General features: G+C 29.3%; 3 protein-coding genes across 8 annotated transcripts in view; 2 read left to right on the top strand and 1 right to left on the bottom strand.

Annotated features, from left to right (window-relative positions):
- LOC149890990 (uncharacterized) overlaps positions 1 to 24,006 on the bottom strand; it is a 198,628-nt gene that overhangs the window by 38,937 nt on the left and 135,685 nt on the right. The window lies entirely within an intron of this gene.
- LOC149890997 (solute carrier family 28 member 3-like) lies at positions 486 to 10,752 on the top strand. 2 transcript variants are annotated; one of them, XR_016450700.1, is made up of 10 exons: positions 486 to 636; positions 832 to 1,250; positions 1,528 to 1,669; positions 2,164 to 2,358; positions 2,673 to 2,834; positions 3,715 to 3,971; positions 6,345 to 6,513; positions 9,044 to 9,223; positions 9,964 to 10,359; positions 10,492 to 10,752. XR_016450700.1 is itself a non-coding variant. In XM_090081700.1 (10 exons), exons 1-10 carry the CDS (start codon positions 631 to 633, stop codon positions 10,515 to 10,517), a joined length of 1,737 nt encoding a protein of 578 aa, XP_089937826.1. In that variant the 5' UTR covers positions 486 to 630; the 3' UTR covers positions 10,518 to 10,752. The 2 variants fall into 2 exon arrangements, 1 of the variants encoding a protein (XP_089937826.1); XM_090081700.1 differs by having other exon boundaries at positions 10,179 to 10,359.
- Positions 19,516 to 23,353, top strand: LOC149890996 (uncharacterized). Of its 4 annotated transcripts, none has more exons than XM_090082145.1 (4): positions 19,516 to 19,714; positions 19,880 to 20,115; positions 20,518 to 22,062; positions 22,928 to 23,353. In XM_090082145.1, exons 3-4 carry the CDS (start codon positions 21,688 to 21,690, stop codon positions 22,973 to 22,975), a joined length of 423 nt encoding a protein of 140 aa, XP_089938271.1. In that variant the 5' UTR covers positions 19,516 to 19,714; positions 19,880 to 20,115; positions 20,518 to 21,687; the 3' UTR covers positions 22,976 to 23,353. The 4 variants fall into 4 exon arrangements, with proteins under 4 accessions (XP_089938271.1, XP_089938272.1, XP_089938270.1 ...); XM_090082146.1 differs by having other exon boundaries at positions 22,466 to 23,353; XM_090082144.1 differs by having other exon boundaries at positions 19,995 to 20,115; positions 20,518 to 23,353.

Below are 24,006 nucleotides of genomic sequence, written 5' to 3'. Positions count from 1 at the left end.
TTTGCATTAAATTTGGGTATTTTCTTTTTTAAGTAAGTTTTACTACTAATTTACCGGCTACAAGCTGTAAATTTTTCTCTTGGAACTTCTTTCTCCCAGAAATAAATAAAGGTATTCAAAATGAACCTTTCAGAAAAAAAAAAAAAAAAAAATTATACCAAACATATTATACCCGAAAACTTTTAGTTCAAACAAGTAATCAGTTCTTTTACAACTTATCTAAACTCGATTTTAACACTGTTAAAGAAGTTAGTATTTTATTTGTTATTACTGTCATTAACTGAAAAACTAAATGATTTTTCAGAATAAAAGTTATTACAAAATTCCCTACGGATTAATCAGTGAAGACCAAGAAAAAATTATTTTATTAAAGTAAAAAAAGAAGCTTTTTTTAAATTTTTTTCTTCTGTTCAGAACGTTGTTTAATAAAAAAAAATTCAGTGAATCAACAAACAAACATAATAAAAAGATAAACAAAAACTATTAAAATGAGGTGTGACTCTTGCGTTAAAACAGCTTGATTTACACTCTACAAATACTCATACTTGACTTTCGAAAGCTTTAATTTTGTTCAAGAGATTTATTAAATTTCTTTATTTCAATAAGCGTCTTTGAGCTTCAAAAGACATAATGAACGTGAGTTTTATGTTTTTCTGTAATTAACATAATAAAATGTTTAATAATACACACGTTGTTTTAAGTTGAAATTAAAAAAGGAAACAAATTTTTCTTACTTGAAGTAAAAGAAACTTAAGTTACCACAGTTTGAAAATACAAATGTACAAAAAGGGTGCTAATATAATCAGATGCTTTTTGACTTTCTTTATTTAGACTTCTACCGTTGACTTTGAGTTACAAAAAATAAGTCAGAACCCAAACGACGACAATTCTGAAATGACGAGATCCAATGAAACTGATACTATTAACCAAAGAGTTTTAAAATCCCCATTAGCACCTGTAAACAATTTTTTTAATTTTCTTGAACACAAAGCTCTGCAATTTTGTAACAAGCGTATGAATTTGATTAAAAAAACGATGACAGCCCTGTTTTTAATTGGATTTATCATCTACTTTATAATTGCGGTAAAAAAAAATCCAAAAGGAACTTCGGACCTAATTTATGTTGGTACTTTTGTTTTTTTTTGTATTTCTTACTGGCTTTTGAAAAAATATTTTGGAAACAGAATTTGGTACGGTATTTTGAAGCCCTTACGTGATGCAACTCTACCGAGATGGAAATACATTAAATGGTGAGAATTTTAAATAAGTACCAGAAACTAGCTCGATTTAAAATCGGATGCGACTTTCGAATTTTACATTTAATCTTGAATATCAAAAAAAAAGTTTAATTCCGTTAAAATCAATTAATTAATCAAAAATGAAATTAAAAAATTACGAGCTCTTACTTCAGCAATCAATTTTTTGATTAATATTTTTTGCTGATGTTGTTTGCAAAAGTCTGCAAAAAAATCACTTTAAGCTATAAATATGATTTTTTAGTTAAAAGCTTATATTTGCAACCAATAGGATAACCATATTTGGATTTTTGGGCTTTGTTATATTTTGGATATCTTGGGATACTGCTAGAAAACCGGAGAAGCTCATTTCATTAGCTGGTCTACTTGTCTACGTGCTGATTGGATTTTTTTTCTCAAAGGACAGAAATCAAGTGAGTTTATTTTGTTTAGCTTAGCGACATTATAACTAAAAAATAATTTTAACGATATTCTGTACAATCACGAAAAGTTCTAGAGGTTAAAGACAATTCAAATTCCGTTTAAAAACAAAGTTAACAAAATGTTTTCAAAGGACTTAAGCCCAAAGCCCATTTTTAAATGTGAAACTACATTTTTTTAGTTTCTAGGCTAACAATAGGTAAAAAACAAATAACAGAAAAAAAGAAAAAAATTAAAACTTTTTTTTCAATTTTTCCAGCATAAATATGGAAATTTGGTAAAAAGTATTTCAAAAACTTGGTTTATGTTTCCTTCAGTAATAAAAGTGTAACAAACCCATCTCCGGTTATCTCATCTTTAAAATATTTATGATCAAATTTCTTAAAGCGCTTTTGAACCACTTATGACCTATAAAAACTGAACTAGATAGTGACTATAACAATTGCCTATAACATTTTCTTCTTATTATTTATTTTATTTTTTTTAGATAAAATGGCGTCCTGTTCTGTGGGGATTATCTTTGCAATTTGTATTTGCTTTAATGATTTTACGTACAAAAGTCGGATTTGCTTTTTTTAAATGGCTGGGGGATAGAGTTTCTATTTTCCTTGACTTTTCAAAAGCAGGTTCTGAATTCTTGTTTTCAAAAGATAATATGGAAGAACATTACTTTGTATTTATGGTAAAAAATTTTCAAATTTTAAAAGAATGCAGCAGATATATAAATCTGCATGTCATTTTACATAAATGTATACATACACATATATATGTATATGCGTATATATATGTGTATGTATTTATACATACATACATACATACATACATACATACATACATACATACATACATACATACATACATACATACATACATACATACATACATACATGCATACATACATACATGCATACATACATACATATACTTATACACACACACACACATATACATACACAATTTTTAGATTTTATCAATAGTAATCGCATATTTTTTTAGGTTTTGCCAATGGTAGTTTATTTTTCCTCTGTAACTTACCTTCTTTACTATCTTGGTTGGATTCAAATTGTTATTAAAAAAATTGCCTGGATTTTGCAAATTTCAATGGGAACTTCTCCAGCTGAGTCTGTAAATGCAGCTGGTAATATATTTCTTGGACAGGTATTATAACTTCAACTCACAGTGTCTTTAAAAAGAGAAAAAGGTGGCCAAAACCATTTTTTTAGTTAATATTTACATTCGATAGATCAGAATAGGGTTTCAAGAAATTCAATTTTCAGTTTATAAAACTTTTTCACCTAGCAGCCAATATTTTTGGACCAGTTTAAAGCTTAATGTATGATAAATATCAAAAAAGATTTTTTTGCTAGTAAATAACTTCAAATTTGATTTCTTCTCTACAGTTCTTTTAAGTATCTTTTTTTTCCCCAGCTAAAAAACTCTTCTCTTAACATGTCCTGGCCTGAAACTCTTTCATGTATAAATGTTATGGAAAAAAAACAATCTTTTTTTAAAGTTCGATTTTTAGCCACTATTGTTCCTTTCTAAAGCAATTGTGCAATTTAGCAAATATTCTTATACACAATAGTTATCTTAAAAAAGAGGGTTTTTTAAATACTTTATTTCATTGAAAAATAAAGACAAAAATCTGGCCCAATTTTAGCATGCAGCTATATATGTTATTGACATTCTATTTCTTGAGAGCAAGAATGTACAAAAGTTCAAAAATTGCCACAATGGAATTGTTATTCTCCAACCTGGTTAAATCATACTTACACATATAAGTTTGACCAAAGTAACAGTCACTGTTTAAAATATATTATTTAATAAACTAATTATTATTAATGAATTATAAAATAATTTAAGGTAATTTTTTTTTTGTAACTATCATTAATTATTATATTCAATTTGCAGCTCTTAAAATTTTAGCTCTGTAAAGCAAAAAACAATTTTTAAGAAGAAAAACGTATGGTTCTAATACTTAGAACAATCTTGCTCTGAAAGGATAATCTTTAAAACTTATTTCATATATGCTTTTTAGACAGAAGCTCCGCTATTAATTAGACCTTTTCTTGCAAATATGACTGAATCAGAGCTGCATTGTGTTATGACTGGAGGTTTTGCAACCATAGCTGGTAGTGTACTTGGTGCTTACATAGCATTTGGAATTTCTGCATCCCACTTGTTATCAGCATCAGTAATGAGTGCACCTGCTGCCTTATCTATGGCAAAGCTCATGTATCCAGAAGTGGAGGAAAGTCAATGGAAAAATGTTGATGATATTAAAATTGAAAAAACGTTAGTTTAAATTTCTTTTTGCAAATTTGTTTATTAAAAGATTAATTTATTTTTAAAATCTAATTATACCTGTTGCTATTATTATCATTAATTAAATTAAAAATCAAAGTATTTTTACTTATTTCTACAAAAAGAACTAAATACAACTTCCTGTATGAGAAGCTGTAGACCACTATTTAGTCTAAAGCAGGTTAAATTTGACAAAATCTTAATGAACCAGAATTCTTAAAGAAACAAGCAGTCAGAAGATAAAAGTAGGGTCAGAAGTCTTTAAGTTTAGTAACCATTCATGAGTTACAAGACTTACTGATCTTTTTTAAGCTTGTTATAATGGTTTTATTGTTCATCTTTTGTGTACCTTTTTTTCCCATAAACTCCTTTTAAACTTCCCCAGAATTAATGTTTTAAACAATTAAATATTGAGATTCTTATTCTACAGTGCTTCCAGAAAGTATTACCGCACTCATATTTTTTTTACCTAAGTGAACTTCAAATGAGTGTTATTCAAAAACAATAAAAGGCTGATTGATAATTTTTTTTTAACATGTTCATAAAATAAAGCAGAATTACTAATTGTCAAATATAAAAAAGATATTTCTTTATTATTATCTTGAATTTAATCAGAACACAATAAGAGTGATAAAATCAATATTAAAAAAGTGTGCAAAAGTATTAGCGCACTTACAGTTTTTCAAAGATTCTTAGAAAGTTTAATATTTTATGTGACCACCTTTGTTTTTAAAGCATGCCAAGACTCTACGCGGCATAGAATCTATAAGTTTTCTGATTAATTCTTGTTGCACGGTGTTCCACAACTCTTGCATTTTCGTTTTGAGCTGCGCCAAGTTAGTGGGATTGTTTTTTTGTAATTTGCAGTCCATCCAACTCCAAAGACTCTCAATAGGATTTAAATCAGGTGAGCGAGCGGGCCAAGGCATTAGGTTCAACCGTTTTTCTTCCAAGTACTGCTTTATTGAGTGTGCTGTGTGACAAGGAGCGCTATCTTGCTGAAATTGGCAGGTGGAGTAAGCCTTGAAAACATCCATTGATGGCTTCAAATAATCTTCTAATATCTCTCCATATGAATGTTGATTAAGGCGATCAGTGTAAAGATGCGCCAGTCCATTGCAAGATCAAGCAATGCAGCCCCAAATGCCAATTGAACCTCCTCCTCCTTGAACTCTTGACATGATAAAACGAGGATTATATTTTTCGTTTTTTTATCTCCTCACGACAACCCTTTTCTTGCAATTAAGAAGTTCAAAATTTGACTCGTCCGAGAAAATTACTTTTCTCCATTGCTCTACAGCCCATGCAGATCTCTCCTTGCACCATCTCCTCCGCTTGAGACGGTCTTTGATACTTAATAGTGGCTTCTTTGTTGCAAGGTATGAATTGAGATGTTTTTTCTTCATAAGCTTGATAATTGTTGATCGGCTAATTTGATGTGCACCCAACGCTGTATTCAGGTCTGAGGCGATTTCGGCTATGCTCATGTTTGGGTTGCGTCTAGCAAGCATAATTGCTTTATTTTCGTCCCTTTCTAATATTTTTTTAGAATGACAAGAGCGTCTTTTGTCTTTGACTGTTCCAAACTCATAGTTTTTGAGAATTGTTTTAACGCTGCATTCACTGATTTCAAGTTGACATCCGATTTCTCGATTGCTGAGACCACTTTTGTTCAGGCCAACAACTTGCCACTTTGTTTCAATTGATATGCTCCTTAATCCCATATTTTTGTTATTGCAATTTTAAAGTTTTAACTAACTGTATTTCAAATGATATTTCTGCCATTTCAATTTATTCTTCATATATTTTTTATTGACTATTATTAATCAGCAGAGAGTTTTTAACAAAAATTAACCAAAAAAGTTTTTCTTAAAGGAATTAAACGAGTGTGCAAATACATTTTAAATGAGTGCGCTAATACTTTTGCACACATAATTTCAGACATTTTTCCGAGAAGTCATTAAACTTCTAATTAACTCATTAAAAAAACAAGCAGGTTGACAATATTTGACATTAAAATTAAATTTAATTGGTTTTACCTTTCATTTAATAAAAAAAAGGTCAAAATTAAAATTACTTTACAATTTATATTGATTTGAAGTTGTCTATAATAAAAAAGTTACAAGTGCGCTAATACTTTCTGGAAACACTGTATGTTCCTGTAGTTATAACTGCATTTAACTCAAGATACTTTTTTCATATCTTGTGCTACTATTTTTGGCTTCATAGTCTTCTGAGAACTTGAAATATTCAAACAAAATGGTTTTATCTGTTTTCATTTGTGATTCTAAAATTCCACTTTTCTTTTAAAAACATTATTTTTGTTTTAGCTAGATTGTGCTTTTTTTTTTTTTTTTTTTTTAGAGAAGAGTATAATATGTTTGAAGCAGTTGCCAATGGAGCATCTATGAGTATTTCTTTAGTTGCAAACATCGCTGTAATGCTTATTGCATTTTTATCTTTACTTCGTTTTGCAAATGCTATCTTGGGTTGGCTCGGAACAAATGTCAATGTAGATAACTTCTCGTTTGAGGTATATAATATACATTTGGACAGCAAAAGAATTCAGTTTCACTTTTAACATAGAATGAACAATCTCTGAAGTAAGGTTTTCTAAATAGATCCTAAACTTAATATAATTAGCTGCATAATCAACTTTTACAAAAATGAAACATGATTAATGTTTTCTGAAAATGTATTTATAAAAGAAAGAAAACTTAACTGTGCAAAAATTGAGATTAGTAAAAAAATAAAAGTTCAAGTTTAAATTCAAACTTCATGGCACTTGAAATAAAAATTAATTTAATATTAATTATGAGTTTAGCATTTGGTTGGATAACTTTTCCAATAAGTAAATTCTTGACATCAGTATAATGCATCAAAGTTGATCAGGAAATCAAGTTACATTTTTCCCTAAACATCCTTAATCATTTTAAAGAAATCCAAAAGAAACTATTGATTTACGATTTTACATTTTAGCAAATCCATCAATCTTTCCATCAAAGGTGGCTGGGTATAAAGGATATTAAGATTGGGAATCCTAAAAGTATGAAAGGTTTTTATTGGAGGACTAATGCACTTTTTATTAGAGGACTAGTGCACTTTTACACCTCCTTTTTTATTGTAGATTATAAAAGAATGGTGCTTGAAATAAAAAATTAAAAATCCATTTTGTTTTTGATCAATGGATAGTATTCTATTTTAAAACTGAAGAAAAATAAAGATTTACCAAAGTGCTATGTAATACATTTTCTCTACACCATTAGTTTTGTTATTATAAGTAGGTATAAGCAAGGTATTTTTCCTATTGAGATGAGAACAAGATGAGACAAATTTTAATCTTAATTTTGAAGTTGTTGATTCTGAGGAAGTTCGTTAAAGTTCTCTACATTTAATTTTTTGACAAGTTGAAAATCTCTTGTTTTGTTAAAAATAGTTAATTTCCTCAAATGAACACCTTTCAAAAAATGACACTCACAGCATTGTTGTTGTTTGACTTTATAAAAGCTTTTATGTGATTGTGAATGAGAGACAATGAACTGATAAATACTTGGTTCTGTTACCTAAATTCAGTTATTTAGTGGATTTAAGATAAGGACAGTAAGTATCAGGGTTTTTTCATTAATAATAAAAAATAAGGAATAAAGTACTAATTTCTACATCAGTCTTTTTAAATAAGTGAAATTTTCTGAAGTTTATTAAAAAAAAACTTTTCATGTGCTAAAATCAGCAAAATGTTTATGGCATTACAAGTTTAAGTTCTATAACTTTTTAATTTAAATAAGAGTCTATATTTACTTTTAAGATAATCTTATGTAAATAAGATATCTTAAAAGTAAAAACTTACTTAAATTAAAAAGTCCCCATTTTATTCAAATAAAAATTTCTAATTTTTCAGATTTCTTTGAAAATTATGTTAAATTTTTTAACTTCTTTTATAAAATTTAAAAAATTTTAATGAAAACATTGTTTTTATTTTTTGTATAAAAAATTATTATAATTTAATCATACTAAAAGAAAGATTAGAAGAGGCATTATATAGCATCTGTCCAAGGTGCCTACATATGGAGTATTATAGGTTTCCCAGAGACACATGGATTCATTTTTTAACTAACTTCTTAATATTGTATTACCATCTGACTGCAAATAAACTATTTATAATATTAACTTTTTTACATATAATTTATAATTGCAACGTTCATTAGTACCTTTAAATAAACATAAATGCAAATGCATAATTTTCCATAATCCAGCAAAGACCGCATAAACCCATTATTACAAATTCACTTGTTAATCACTTTCTAATTGGATAAAGGAAGATGAATTAAATTTGTTTAACGCTCAATTTACTTCTAAGGGAAAGGTTGAAGACAACCAAGATATAGGAGATGATGTCAAGTAATCGCAAATTTAGTTTCTATCAAATCATTCAAACTGTAAAAAATGATTGAAATATATAATTCACTAAGCTTCATTGTGCAAAAAAAAAAAAAGTCTCTAAAATAATGCTAGTGAAAAAAAAGATTTATCCGTTAAAGTTTAACAACATAAATTTTATAGAAGCAGATTTTATGATATATATCTTTTAAAATAATTACTATGGTTATTTATTTATAAAAGAGCCGAAGAAAAAAATTTTTTTTCTTTCACAGATTACTGTACCTGCTGGTAAAAACATTTCATTACTTAAACTAAGCAAATCCTATACATTTTACAATGTAAATAATCTGGGCTTAGAAGCCATCCTAAAATATTGGTGTGGTTTGTCCTTTTTGCAAATGTGCGGATTATTTCTGTTTTTAAAACACCAACACATTCACGATCTTTTGATTAAATTTACAAAATAAAATCAACTTTTCATATATGTTTAGAAAAACACATTTTCATCGATCTCCTCCAAATTGAAAAATCTGAAAAAATGCTCCTTAATTACTTTAAAACGAAATTAAATTACTTTTCAATTGTTCCCATACTTACACAGCGGTTTTAATCCTCCAGAACTATTTGAATTTTTTTTTTTGAATTTACATTTTGATAAACATTGTAAGTTTATTTTCTTTTAGTTGATCTGCTCATACATTTTCATGCCATTTGCATACATTATGGGTGTCAGTTGGAACGATTCTTTCGAAGTAGCAAAGTTATTGGGCATCAAAACATTTTTAAACGAATTTATTGCGTATCGAGACCTGTCGACTTTAAAAGCAAACAGAATTTCAAATACTGGAGAAATAACGATATCTGTGAGTTGCTTTTAACTTTTTTAATTGCCGAAATAAAACGCAGCAAACTTAAGTTGGAAAAACATTTGTCTACTTTCAAATATTTTAAAAAGGGAAGCTTGTGCTAGACGAAACTAATTTATTTAAACCTACACAGCGTAGTTTTTTTTGTTTTTTTGTTTTAATCATCAAGGAAAATAATGTCCATCAATTGGTATCTTGCTAAAAGTTCTATATCATAAAATCAAAAAATTTAAAATACAAATCTTTAAAAAACAAAATTTAGCATGACCTATTCATTCCTTTTTTGGCTGCTAAGATGGAATAAGTTTTTCAAAATATAAAAGTTTTGATTTTTTAAGTTTTTATTTCCTCAGTTGGTATCTACAAAAAGTTTATAATTTATAAAATTAAATAATGTATAAAAATAAATATCCAATGTAAATTTTTACGAAAGGAAAAATACAATTTAAAGTCAGTTTTACTGTAAATTAACTCTAATTCATAGAAAAAGCTAAGACAGATATCTACTTGCAAATTTTTAAAAATTTGTCTCTTAGTATGACTTAAATTATCACTTTTAAAACGACTTTCACAACAATTTTTACAACTTTTAAAACGACTTTTGCAACAATTTTTACAACTTTTAAAACGACTTTTTAAACAACTTTTTAAACATCATTTTTAAGTTGTTAATTTTAGTATTGGCGACAGACCGATCTTGAACTTTATCCGATTTTCATATTGTTTTATTTTTACAGGAAAGAAAGACAAATCAGCTTCACTTAAACTAAAGTATAAGATGCAGTCTTAAGCGTTGTTCCAACTTATAGAGCGTTCCGTCACGTGCAACCTTTCCCTATAGATAAGCAAAAAAATAAGCCCAATAGAAACTAGATTACATTCATAGAGAACTTTCAGCTATCTTCTAAAAACAGTTTTTGCACCCATTTTACAGTTTTTAATTCTTTTGCAGCAACGTTCTGAAGTAATCGCTACCTATGCGCTGTGTGGTTTTGCTAATTTTGGCTCTATGGGGGTTCAAATAGGTGGTTTAAGTGCTCTTGCACCCAATAAAAAGCAATCTATAGCTAAAGTGGTATTTAGGGCACTCGTTTCTGGAACATTAGCATGCTTCATGACAGCTTGTATTGCAGGTTAGTATCGTACTCTAAATTAAAATCTTAATTTATTTAAATTGAAAAAGTATAAATATATATCTTTATAGGCATCTAAATTAAAATCTTAATTTATTTAAATTGAAAAAGTATAAATATATATCTTTATAGGCATGTTGTACGATGATGAGAAATAAGATGCATCAAACATGTTGAAATATGAAGTTAACATCTACCTCATGGATAACTTTAACAGTTACAACGTCAATAATCCAAAAATTTTGGTAAAAAAAAGTCATGAATTCTGAATTTAAACTTTTTAAATAAAGAGTTGCATAGATTTATAATAGCTTTTGAAAGATTACAATTATATTTTCATCGAAAAAAAAACGAATAAAGTATGATGATACTTTGTTCAGTGCAGAGAACAAAGGCTAGTCCTATTAACTTAAATATCGCTTTTGATAAGAAGAGAGCATATTCAAGTGCGCTGAAAAATATTTAAAAGTGTGGTTGTACCCCAATAGAAAACAATCTTATAGATCAACGCTTGCCTATATAGACACACAGTGGCTTGCAACATTTCATACTCTTATGTATTTTTTAGAAAAACTAATAATTTATAATTACTATGAGACTTTAGCATTAGATATAAGAAGCAAAATAATATAGTAGAAGATTTTTATCTATGTTTGTGAATAGGCTTATTATTACAATTTTTATATTTAGATGTGCTAAAGTTTCCGGTCAAATAATATTTAATTACGTTGACGTTCAAAGGCGCATAAAACAAAACAGCGATGAATGTTTACATTTAGGTCATAGATACGCATTCATACAAAAAATACTTCATAGCATCGACAGGTAAATCAACCATGAGCGATATTAATACAAAATACCCTTTTGGATGTGGTTTAAAAGATCCTAACATTAGAATAAAACCGTATTATTAAAGTTGCACGTGGTATTAATTACTTAATACCACATCGTTGTGCGGCTGTTATAGTTGCAGAGGGTATGGCTAAAATTATTAACATAAATTTAGTCAATTAAAGAACATATGGGCCAATCACTTTTCTTGAAGTTAAAAGTGGCCGGAGGCATTTCATTCACAAACAAAAATAAGATTCTTCTTTCTATAAATACATTCAAAAGCGAAAAAAAAAAATTCTTTTGCTATATTATTTTGTTTCCTATACTAACATCTCATAATGATTTTTAATTGTTTTTTTTTTTAATTTTTTATTGTCTTTTTTTAAAATAAGTTAGATTACGAAATGATACTAACAGGAAACCTTTGCACACCACTGTATGTTTGTTAGGAATAAAATTATTCTATGGGAAAAGTTTTAAAACCAAATCTAAGTACCTTGGTCAGACCTAACAAAGTCCTATGCTTTAAGAAAGTCTTAATTTAAGAAATGACAAATTTTCGAATATATAAAAGAAACATTTTTTTTATGTATACGAAATTAGGACTTTCTTAAAGCATAGGACTTTGTTAGGTCACACCACTGTAAGATGGATTAAAATGTAATTATCTGCATATTAGAATGATAGTTTTGTTTTCGTCTCTTGATATATTATTGAAAAAAGTAGAAGGCACGATTGTTCTTAGTAGCAAAACATTTTCATTATTCTCTCAAAGTGTCATGGAGGATTCACAAACAAGACGATTTTAAAAGCCTTGTCCCAATTTGCGATAAAAATCAAGACAATTTTCAACTTTCAGTGGAAATCCGGGATGATATCGAGAAGAGATAAGATGTCCCGGACAAAAAAGGAGCTTTACAACTTCCCGGAATTTACATCTTTTTAACGGGACATAAAGAAACATACCAATTAATCGTTAACGTGAAGTTTAATGAATTTTTTCAGAAATTTTTTGAACTGTTTCAATATTCGAGCGATCTCGCGCAGAATTCAGTATGCGAGAGGTCGCGCGTTCGCGCCCAGGAGAAGTAACGTCAATTTTTCTGTGTAGTTGTTTTTACTCATGATCTCCTCATCTGTTCAACATCAGCCTCATCAAGGAAAACTACATCATCTGAGTCTTCAAAGATACAACAAGTCAAACGTACTCATGAGTTTACTCTGTGGATGAAGTGCTTGAGAGCCTCCTTTCCTGCTTCTCTCGGGCAGCGGACATCATCCTTTGAAACATTTTTGCTTCATTTTAACTAATTTTTGGTGTACAATTGAATGGTCAAATGAACAAGTTCAGAGAGCAGAAGGTTGTGTGTTCACGCCCCGGCAGACTACTACTTTGCTGAGACAAATGACTCTCCTCTGCGGTAAGCTGCAGTTGGTGTTGGAACGACAGATCTTCTTCAATTCTCTCTGCTGGGGTGTAAACTTTGGTTTTGGTTTATCAGCATAATAATTTAAGACTTATCCACTTAGTATTCTGCTGGAGGGCTCGGCCATTACAATGGTCTTTGCTACTTTATCGTGATTTAACTATGCCAAAACTTAACAAGGCAAATAAAAATTGAAATTAAAATTATTTTATTTGCAATGTTATTGGCAATGAGGAGTAAATAAAAGTCTTTAAGGGGGATACACCCCCAAAAAATGACTTCTTATGCAATGAAAACATAGATAAAATTCGCAACTAAAAATCTTATTTGAGTTCTTGTTAGATTTAAAGAGCTTCTTGTTAGATTTATAAAACTATTAGTAAGAAAAATTAGTTTTCAAGTTTAGTTTCAGCTCAATTTTTATCGCAAGAGAAATAAATTTTTTAAAAGTTTTTTAACATGGTAAAAGTAGATAGAGTTAAAGCAAGAACAAAACGAGCAGTAAAAAGAAAAAGGATTTTTAATGGAAAGGTGTTACGTGGCAGTGAAATTTTAAATAATTTAATTCACCTTTTAAATGATAATATTGAATCTTTTGTTGATAAACAAAAAGACATCTTCAAAACGTCGACTTCTTCTTTTCGCGAGCTTCAACCTATTTTGAATTTAACATTACAAAAGAATGCTTATGTCCAAAACAAAGATGTGATAGGTTATAGAATAATTGACTGTTCTATTTTGTCAGATGCTGTATCGGTTTTAAGTTGCCCCACTTGCTTTCAAACAACTTTAGCAATAACTGAAAACATTAGCAAAAAGCGAGGACTTGCATGTGAACTTTCAATTTTTTGTTCAAAATGTAAATATCAAAATAACTTTTATACTTCTAAATTATTAAATTAAAAAGGAATCTTTGATATAAACACACGTACAATATACACAATGAGAACTCTTCGAATAGGATATTCTGGAATTCAAAAATTTATGACCCTTATGAACATGCCAAAACCAATGGCGTCGAAAAACTATGATAAACTTGTTTTGAAAATAGCTAATATTACAGAGGACGTTGCACAGGAAACAATGACTGATGCTGTAGCTGAATTAAGACAAAATTGTCAAAATGAAGATGAGATTTTAGATATTGGTGTATCGTGTGATGGGACATGGCAGTGTAGGGGATTTTCCTCATTAAATGGTGTGGTTGCTGCACTCTCATTAGACAGTGGAAAAGTTATAGATGTTGAGGTAATGAGTCATTTTTGCAGAGGGTGCTCTTTAAATCAAAACCTTGCTAAGAGAAATCCTACTGCTTATGCCAAGTGGAAAAATTTACATATTTGTAAAATGAACTTCATTGGTTCTGCAAGTGGAGTGGAATGCAAAGGAGCCAGTCGCATTTTCCACCGATCAATTCAAAAACATAAACTAAAATATGTTAACTTTTTGGGTGATGGAGATAGTAAAAGCTACAATATAGTCAAAGATGTTTATCCTGACACTCAAGTAACTAAATTGGAATGTGTTAGGCACTATCAGAAGCGTGTTGGAACCCGACTTTGAAAATTGAAAAAAAAAGTGAGAGGACTAGGTGGTCGTGGAAGATTGACAGATGCAACAATTGATCGATTGCAAAATTTTTTTGGTATAGCAATTAGACAAAATACTGGTGATATAGTTGCCATGAAATCATCAGCACTTGCAACTCTTTTTCATGTGGCATCGTCGAAAGATAACAACTGGCACTACCCACATTGTCCAACGGGTGTAAGTAGCTGGTGTAAATTCAACAGAGACAAAGTAAATAAAACCAATACCTACAAGCCAGGCCCTGGCCTTCCTTTAGAGGTTGCATACAAGATCAGACCTGTTTTTGAGGACCTCACTAAAGATGATGAGCTTAAAAAATGTCTTCATGGCAAAACGCTAAATGCGAATGAGTCCTTTAATGGAAAAATTTGAAATTGTATACCAAAAACAAAATTTGTCACCATTACAGTGCTAAAGTTTAGTGTCTACGACGCTGTAGCTAATTTTAATATTGGGATGAAATCGTCAATCCTAATTTATAAAAAACTTAACATGATTCCTGGCTATTATACAATAAACGGTTCAAACGCTATAAACAAAATCCACCTTAAACAGTCAATCTATCGAGGAAAGCCAAATAATAAATTGCGTCGTCAAAAATTAAGGGCTAAAAAATTAAAGAAAAGTGATAAAACCTTAGAAAATGAAGGCAAATTATATGAAAAAGGAGGTTTTTAATTTGAATTAGAGTCTTATATGTAATATTTAGTATGTTTGGAGATTTTTTATTTAATAATTTTACATTTTTAGCGTTTTCTCAGTTTGAGGTTTTTCAATATGCCGGCCAATGTTGCAAGAGTACCGCTTAAGCTTTTTGTCTCAAATTTTCAGCATACCTTCCTTTTAATAAGCCCTGTGTTTTAAATGGAACAGAATTTTGATATCTCAAGAAAAAAACCAGAATAGCTGTTTTACCTTTTAAAAAATTGCCCTTTTTTATAATACCATTTTTGTCGGACATGTACTCAGACCCAGATTTTTTTTTTCCAAATCTGTTCCATTTAAAACACTCAAGCACCTATTCTAAATGCAATACTAAAGTTTCACTTTGCCTTTCTTAATAGTTTTTGCTGAATCTTGGCCGGTGCAAATCATATTTTCTGCTTATTTTAGGGGTTTTTTGGGGTATATGCAACAATCGTTGACCAAAAAAAAAAAAAAAATGTAAATTTTTTGTTTTCATTATATTGTATGTTAGATTACTTAAAAAGTTTTCTTCTATTGTCTATATTTAAATTTGGGGGATAATCCCCCTTAATAACAAATTTGTCAAACAATTCATTTAGTTGTGTCACTAGTTGAAGGTATATCAGTTGGAGCAGTGGATGGTCCAGAGACAGGAGCTGGAGTAGAAGTCCTTGAACTAAATTTGCTTCCAGTTGGAGTCAAGTATCTAGTGATGAGTGGCGCAACACCTGGTACATGAGATTTTGTAACAGTAGTGTTTACTTTAGAGTAGACTTTAGAGAAGGCCGAACTTGCTGGTGACATCAGCTGACTTGGTAGACTTAGATTTACCTGAATTTCGACCACATAATCAGATTCAACAACATTGGATTGATCACTCTCTAGAGACAACAAATCTGGAAGAAAGTTTAAAAAACAAATTTAATTTTTTCAAAATTAAATTTTGCTTAGTTTTTTAAACTAAGCAAAATTTAATTTTGAAAAAAATTTCAAAATTTAAAGTTAAAACAATAAACTACCCAATAAACACGCTTTAGTTGGTGCAACTGACGGGCCAGTATTGGCTATAGTTGGCTAACTGTTGGCATTTCTTGCCAACCATTATCCGACTTTGTACCGCGTGTTTTGAATCGTTAAAGTTTCCCGTAAGTTTTATAAACGTATCTTAATATAATTAGCACAGAAACGTTTAATGCAGGGATGGCCAAAACGTGGCTCGCGAGCCGCATGCGGCTCTTGGAATGTCAATGCGGCTCGCGAACCGCATGCGGCTCTTGGAATTTCATTTCGACTCTTTTCGTTTTAACTTTAATTAATCGCAACACTTATTTTTTTGAAATGGATAAAGTAAAATACTAACAATAATCCACTTCGCTACAACAGGAAGAAAAGAAAAATTGATGACGAGAAAAGAATATTTAATGAAGATTGGACAGAAAAATTTGCATTTATTGAAAAAGAAAATAAACCGATATGTTTAATTTGTAATAAAGAACTTGCTCACAACAAGTCAGGGAATTTTAAACGCCACTATGAAACTAAACATATAAATTTTTCCAAGGAATATCCTTTAAATTCAGATTACAGGAAAAATAAAATTGAATTACTCAAAACAATAATTAACAATCAAATGAATGCTTCATCTTTCAGTAAAGAATCAACTATTTCTACAGAAGCAAGTTTTGTTATAGCATGGAACATTGCAAGAGTTAAACATTCTTACTCTGATGGAGAATTTGTAAAGCAAAATATTTCAGATGTCCTCTTAGTTTTAGATCCTAAAAATAGCAAAATCCAAAGGTTAATTTCACAGATTCCTATTTCTCGACATTCAATTGAAAGAAGAATATCTGAGATAAGTGCTGATATTAAGCAGCAATTGTTGAATGACTTAAAAAACTGTGAAGCATTTAGTTTAGCTCTGGATGAATCAACAGATGTTCAAGATAAATCTCAAATGGCAGTATTTGTTAGGTATGTAACATCAGATGTAATTGTGAAAGAAGAATTACTAGATTTGGTTGAGCTAAAAGATACAACTCGTGGAGTTGATCTAAAGGAAGCTCTTGAAACAGTTCTACTTAAAGCCAATGCACCTATCAACAAACTTGTTAGTGTTGCTACAGATGGTGCACCAGCAATGGTTGGCAAACATGTTGGACTTATTGGTTTATTAAAAAGTGATCCTAAGTATCCAGAGTTCATTCCAGTTCATTGTTTGATTCATTGAGAACATTTAGTAGCAAAACATTTTAATTTTTCAATCGTTCTAAAGTCAGTGACAAAAATTGTAAATTACATTCGATCAAATGCTAAAAATCATAGACAGTTTTAAAACTTTATTGATGAATTGGATCTTGCTGACAAACCAAATGACCTATCATTTTACTGTGCTGTACGGTGGCTTTCAAGTAGTGATGCTTTATATAAGTTCGTAGAATTATTAGAACCAATTAAATCTTTTTTGATTGAAAAGAAAAAGACTTTTGAAATTCTTGATGATATGAACTTTTTGCAAGATCTTTTGTTTTTGACTGATATAATGCAACATTTACAAAGTCTGAATTTATCTCTTCAGGGAAAAGAAAAAATTATATCTGATCTTGCTCAGACTATTTTTCAAAAAAAAATTACCCTTTTTCAGAGAGATCTTACTTTAAAAACCTTTAACCATTTTCCTCAAATGAAGAAGATAATTATTTCTAATCCTTCAATTCAGTATGATGACCATAAGATTGAATCATACAGGGAAAAATTACAGAATTTACTAGAAGGCTTTCAAAAAATGTTTATAGATTTGCATGCACTTAAATCATCTTTAGGATTTATAATAAATCCTTTTTTAATTGATATTATTGGTGATGGTCGTCCAATTCCATCAAACATAGTTGAAGAAGTATCTCAATTTGAAACAGAACTATTAGATCTCCAAGAAGATAAAAATCTTCTGATGCTGCATAAAACACTAACTTTATTGGAATTTTGGAAGATAGTGCCTGAGGTTAAGTATCCCCTACTGAAAAAGATTAGCATAAAATTTATTTCAATTTTTGGTTCAACATACACATATGAATCTTTATTTTCCACTATGAAATTTGTCAAATCAAAGTATTGTGCAAATCTAACCACTGAGCATTTGTCAGAATAACTTAAAACAGCAACTACAAGCTTGAAGCCAGATTTTAAGAGACTTACCAGTAAAGTTCAGAATCTTAGTGCCTGATTGGAAAATTCATAACTTTGTAATTTTGTTACTTTTTTAAAAACTTATGACGTGAATATGCTTCTTAAAACAATTCTATAACTAGTTTTTCTTGTGTGAGAGTAAAAGGGAATCAGATTTTTATTTAACTTGATTGAAATGAGTTTTTCGAAACACTCAAGATAATTTGAAATTCTAAACAAGCTTACATTTAAAGTAAAGTTTTTGACTTTGAAAAATTTTTTTTTTAATTTAGACATAAAAACTAGTTGTAAACATAAAATTTGTACACAAAAAGTTTTTTAGAAAAAGTTCTTTAGAAAGATTTATTTCTTTTCATAAAAATTTAAGTTTAACTTTATGGAGGATTTTACAGCACTTATTTTGCCACCAGTTTCTAATTTTTTTTGTAAGGCAAAATACCTTTAAAAAAAGAATGCAGAAAAATTTTCTTAACGAATTATTTAATGCGGCTCTTCGGTTCACGTAAGTATTTGAATGCGGCTCTCGTGCCAAAAAGTCTGGCCATCCTTGGTTTAATAGAGAGCTTACGATATGAAAACTGCAACGGCAACGGAGACGACAAAGGTCTGGATCGAGCGGTTGCGACTAGCAGTTGCGGTATTCATATAAAATTAGTTACGAATTTCTGCTTCAAAAAAAAAGAAAACATCTTGAAATAAACAAAAAAAAAATTAAAAATGGCTCCTTTAAGAAATGTTAGAAATAGTTTATTGCTTGCATTAGAATCAAATATCATAGACGACGAGGAATTTTTACTACTGTACAAATTTAATTCGTCTAAGAATCCAGATTTACCGTTTTGGAGTTATAAGCAATTTTGTTTAGAAATCATGTCTGATGATGAATGCAAAAGTGAATTTAGATTTCTACGTAGTGATATATATTGCTTACTCAATGTACTTCAACTACCTCAAGAGTTTGTATGTTATAATGGGTTAAAAGTTACTCCGGTAGAAGCACTGTGTATTTTTTTAAAACGATTCTCCTACCCATGTAGACTACTCGATATGATACTTGATATATATATATATATATATATACATATATATATATATATATATATATATATATATATATATATATATATATATATATATATATATATATATATATATATATATATATATATATATACATTTATACTTATGTATATATCTTAAATTTGTATCAGAAATTAAATAATTACTTTGTTACACTTTTGAAGCAAGTACTACTTTGATCTATTTTTAAGCCGTTTTCAGAGAACACGAATTTCAGCGTTTTGACGTTGCGTAAAAAGTTTTAAAACGGCATTTCAGGGAATCCCATCCATTGCGCATGCCTAGTGTCAAATATTTGTCATAAATTGTAGAAGTTGCCGTTGCAGTTTTCTTATCGTAAGCTCTCTAATGTTTAATGCTCAACGTCGTTTCGTCATTAGTTACTAGGCTTTGAAAAAGCGCGTTCTCTAAATGCACGCGGCCATTGGAGAAAGATCTCTTAAGCGAGTTGAAACTTTTTTCCTGTTGGAGTTTAATTATTAGTTTAGATATATTACATGAAGAATCATATTAAGAGAAATGATAATCGTTAAGATCATATTATAATTGAAGTAAGTATATAAAATAGTTATATATACCTTTTTATTAGCTAAAGTAGAAAGGATTTAAATTTTTATCAGAAAAAGTAGAAAGGATTTTAATCTTTTAAATCGTTTGTATTTTGTTTGTTTTAGCTTTTCTTTCAGCATTTTTATTTTTGTTATTTTAATTTTTAGAAAGAAAATAGGGGTATGGATGTTATTTAAAGTTACACTAATGCTACTTCCTTAAAATGGTTATTACTACTTTGAAATTTCTGTGATGCTTTTAATTATTTTTGTTCTTTTTTAGAAAATTTAGAAAAATAAATTAAAATTTTGTGCCAACACTGACATGGCATGTCACATGTTATTGTATGTAAAGGTTAAATTTTGTTATGAGGATTACAGTTCTTATGAAAAAAAAAAAGAAGGTAAAGAGTATTGTTTGTAAATATATATTTTGTTTACTTTGAATCTTTTTAAATTTTATGGCGTTATTTTTAAAATTTTTGTTTGCACACGTTTATTGTTTGCATATATGCTTTTTTGATATGTATGTATATGTTGAAATAAGTGCCTTTTAGTTGTTCTATCAATGTGTTTTTACAACAATGTAAAGTGTTTTTTTATTGTTTGTGTATGTGTTAATATGTGTTATATAATTGTTTTAAAATTGTGTTGAAATATGTATATAAGGTATATATTTAATCTTATATACACATTTAAACACATTGTGTTTATAGTTGGTACATGTTTATATTATGTTGTTTCTGTGTTTTCAAAGTGCTGTGACTTGGTAAACATCTACCTTAAAATCAATTATTGTATTTTAGAGCAGAACAAATGGCTTAAGATTGTGCAGCTCAACGTGATGCACACCTAACGGCATGGTTTAAGTTAAATGCTGAAAATGAAAGAGCACATTGCTATTCTTATGTAGACATTCCTTATCACTTTATATTTGATGATAAACATTGTAAATGGAAGGTTAGACAAAGGGGTGGTAATAAGGTGATAGTAAGAATGGATAAAGTTAATCTAACTGGAGAATTGTTTTTTCTTAAACTGTTACTTTTGCAAGCAAAAGGAGCAATATCTTGGGAGGATGTGTGTGCTGTTAATGGTGTTGTCCTTGAAACGTTTTGTGAAGCATGTGTTTTGAAAGAATTGTTGTAAGATGACACTGAATGGCAGAATACTCTTTCTGAGGCGGTTTTAACACGTACGCCAAAGCAAAGTAGACAGTTGTTTTCAATTATTTTGACCTTTTGTGAATCTGACAATCCTTTACATCTCTGGAATACATGCAAAGCTTTTATGATGGAAGATTTCATTCACCGCTCAATCCCACTTCTAATAGCTGAACAAGCTACTCTTCATCAAATTGAAAAGATTATTAATCAAAGTGCTAAAATGCAGACTGATTACAATCTGCCTGTTATTGATGAGTTTATTAGCTTAAATCTAGAAAATTTTGATGAAAATGTTCAACAACTGAAATAGTAGAATTGTGTACAAACACAACCAGCTGAAATAGTAGAATTGTGTGTAAAATGTTCTTTGCATTGGCAATGGGTGCAGAAGTTTGCATTAACTGAAAATACGAGAGTACAAGATGGGGAAGGTGAATTTTCCCAATGGCTACTAAAACTTGGGAATGGAACAATACCTGTCAAAGAGGAGGATCCTTTTAAAGGATGCATTAAAATACCAAATCAGTGCATTATTAGAGAAAATGAATCGATTGTTGAAAGGATTTTTGGAGTTGCTGATCGAAATGATTTTTCTCAACGCGTGATTTTAACACCAACTAATGTTGATTCATTATTAATGAAGAAGTGCTTGAATGTCTGCCGGGTGAGGTCAAAATATATTTAAGTGCCGATCAAATTGATACTGATGACCTTAATGAAAGAAATAATTTTCCTGTTGAGTTTTTGAACAGCTTAACTCCTTCAGGTATTCTACCTCATTGTTAAAAATTGAAATTTGGTTGTGTAATTATGCTACTTAGAAATTTAAATCTCAAAGCTGGGTTATGCTATGGCACTCAAATGAACGTTTGTGCTCTTCAAAATAATTATATTGATGCAGAGGTTTTGACAGGTGTTTCTGGTGGTAAATGGGTTTTTGTTCCTGGAATTCAGTTGGCTCCATCAGATTCTAATTTACCTTTTGTTCTGAAATGTCGTCAGTTTCCTGTCAGATTGGCTTATTCAATGACAATTAATAAAAGTCAAGGTCAAACATTTGATAGAGTTGGGGTATATCTTAAAAAACCGTGTTTCTCTCATGGTCAACTATATTTTGCATGTTCAAGAACTAAAGCATTTAATAGTTTGTTTTTCAAAATTGATAAGCATCTCATTCAACGTATGGTAGGTGAAAAGTGCTACACAAATAATGTTATACTTTTTTTATTACTTTAATATTTTTTTCATAGTTTTTGATAAATATACCTGTCATTTAACCCTATAACGCCTGAATTTAAAATTTTTGAAAAAAAATAGCTTTTGGTTTTATTTTTTTACTTTCTTATTTATCAATATGTAACAACCAAAATATATTTAAAAAAATATATAATTTGCATTTTTTTTTAAATGTAACTTAATTGTCACATTCCTCCATAAAAACTTTAGATTTTCGGTACTAAATACGTTTGAATGAAACGTTACGAAAACTTCGTGCTCGGCGTTATAGGGTTAATATGTTTATATGTGTTATATGAAACCATATTTGTTTATAGCTGTATATATGTTTATTGTTTCCATGTCTTCAAAGTGGTGTGAGTTGGCATTATATTGAGCAAGATTGATAACTTTGCCAGCCAAGTGGTGTACTTATAGCAGAGGTGTGACTTGGCAGTATTTAGTGTCAGGCGGTGTTACTGCTTTAGAGCTAGGTTGTGTTGTCTAGCCTTTTTTTAATTATTCTGGAAACACAATGTTGTTAATGTTTTGCGTAATGTGTATGGGAGAGTATGCAACCTTAATCTTTAAATCTAGGGTGTTTTAATGTCCTAAATTTGAAGTAATTGAATAACTAATATTGAACATAAAAACAAATATACTTTAATATAGTTATATGTTTAGTAAAAAGATAAATATATAGTTAACTTTAAATTGGTTTTCTAACTTTGCCTTTCATATTTTAATTTGGTTTGTTATTTTCGCTGGATTTTAGGATCAAGAGTGTAAATATTCTATTGTTATGTGTTATTGTTGTGATGTTTTGTGTTGATAGATTGCTTGGCTTACCTTCACGTTGGTGACGATTGTTAAAAATGAATAATAGGCAGTTTCATTATTGGAACTTACAGCTTTTATCTATTTACAAAAAGCCAAGACAACATTATGCTGAAAATGCAGTTTATATCTTAATTTTTTTTTTTTTTTCTTTTTAAATTTATTTTAGTATTGTTAATCCTTTGCACTTCGAAATAGATTTTATAGTTACATTTTCGATAAATGTTTATATTAACTGCCATGTCAAAATAGGTTACTATAAATAGGTAAATCGATTTTCAGTTTTTATGTGTTTTTTTTTGTTTTTTTTTGCTTTAAGATTTACGATTGACGCATTTATACGATTTATAAAAAGAAAACCTGATTACCTTTTATTGTAAATTTTTGTCAGTTAAAATGATATAAATATATTCAATTAGTTCAATTTTTTCTTATTTTCTCTATTTTATGCCTAATAATATTTGTTGTACGGGATCTTTTTAAACGGGGGGTGAATATTGTAGTTTTGCGCATTTGTCAAATATCGAGTTACTTAAATTTTATAAGGTGTTTAATTAATTAGCTAAACTTTGAGGAAAGAAAAAATGCTTATATATGTTAAATTCTTAAATCATTCTTTCATATTTTATTATTCTGGTAAAAGGTCTTCATCAAAAACTTGATTACTCTTCATAAAAATAGATCTATTCTCCTGACCACCATCAAGGCAAAAACGGGGAAGGGAGGTCCTTTATTAGTGTAAGAGAATTAAATTTCGAGTAACAAAAGGTATTTTTAGTAAATGGTAGCAAATTACCGTTTATTTAAAACTGTTGAAACAAAGAGGCCATTTATAAAGATGGTCAGATTAGTGCCATAAATAGTAATGGTCAAATGTTCAGTTAATTTTAATTTATTTAGTTGTGTGCATTTAACGTTTTAAAGACAATTTCCTTTTATAAAGAAACATGTATCAAGGGGATACCAAAAAATTAATAGTTAATGTATAATTAACGTTCGCTTAATATTACTCTTAATTAAAGTTCATGTTATAAAAATAACTAAAATTTAGCTTTTTTCGTCAATTTAAAGCATGAT

Source organism: Hydra viridissima, unplaced genomic scaffold (assembly GCF_058129835.1).
Source record: "Hydra viridissima isolate aposymbiotic clone 2 unplaced genomic scaffold, HvirCarnegie_v1 scaffold_3, whole genome shotgun sequence".
NCBI lineage: Eukaryota > Metazoa > Cnidaria > Hydrozoa > Anthoathecata > Hydridae > Hydra > Hydra viridissima.
Note: the sequence above shows the minus strand (reverse complement) of the source record. Positions and strands in the feature narration are given on the sequence as shown.

What these genes read in the sequence shown, in the direction of transcription:
- LOC149890997 (XM_090081700.1), top strand. An exon ending in AGATGGAAATACATTAAATG is followed by an intron (nt 1,251 to 1,527) that starts GTGAGAATTTTA and finishes TGCAACCAATAG; the next exon opens with GATAACCATATTTGGATTTT. An exon ending in TCTCAAAGGACAGAAATCAA is followed by an intron (nt 1,670 to 2,163) that starts GTGAGTTTATTT and finishes TATTTTTTTTAG; the next exon opens with ATAAAATGGCGTCCTGTTCT.
- LOC149890996 (XM_090082144.1), top strand. Translation starts at nt 21,688, where the DNA reads ATGCTACTTAGAAATTTAAATCTCAAAGCTGGGTTATGCTATGGCACT.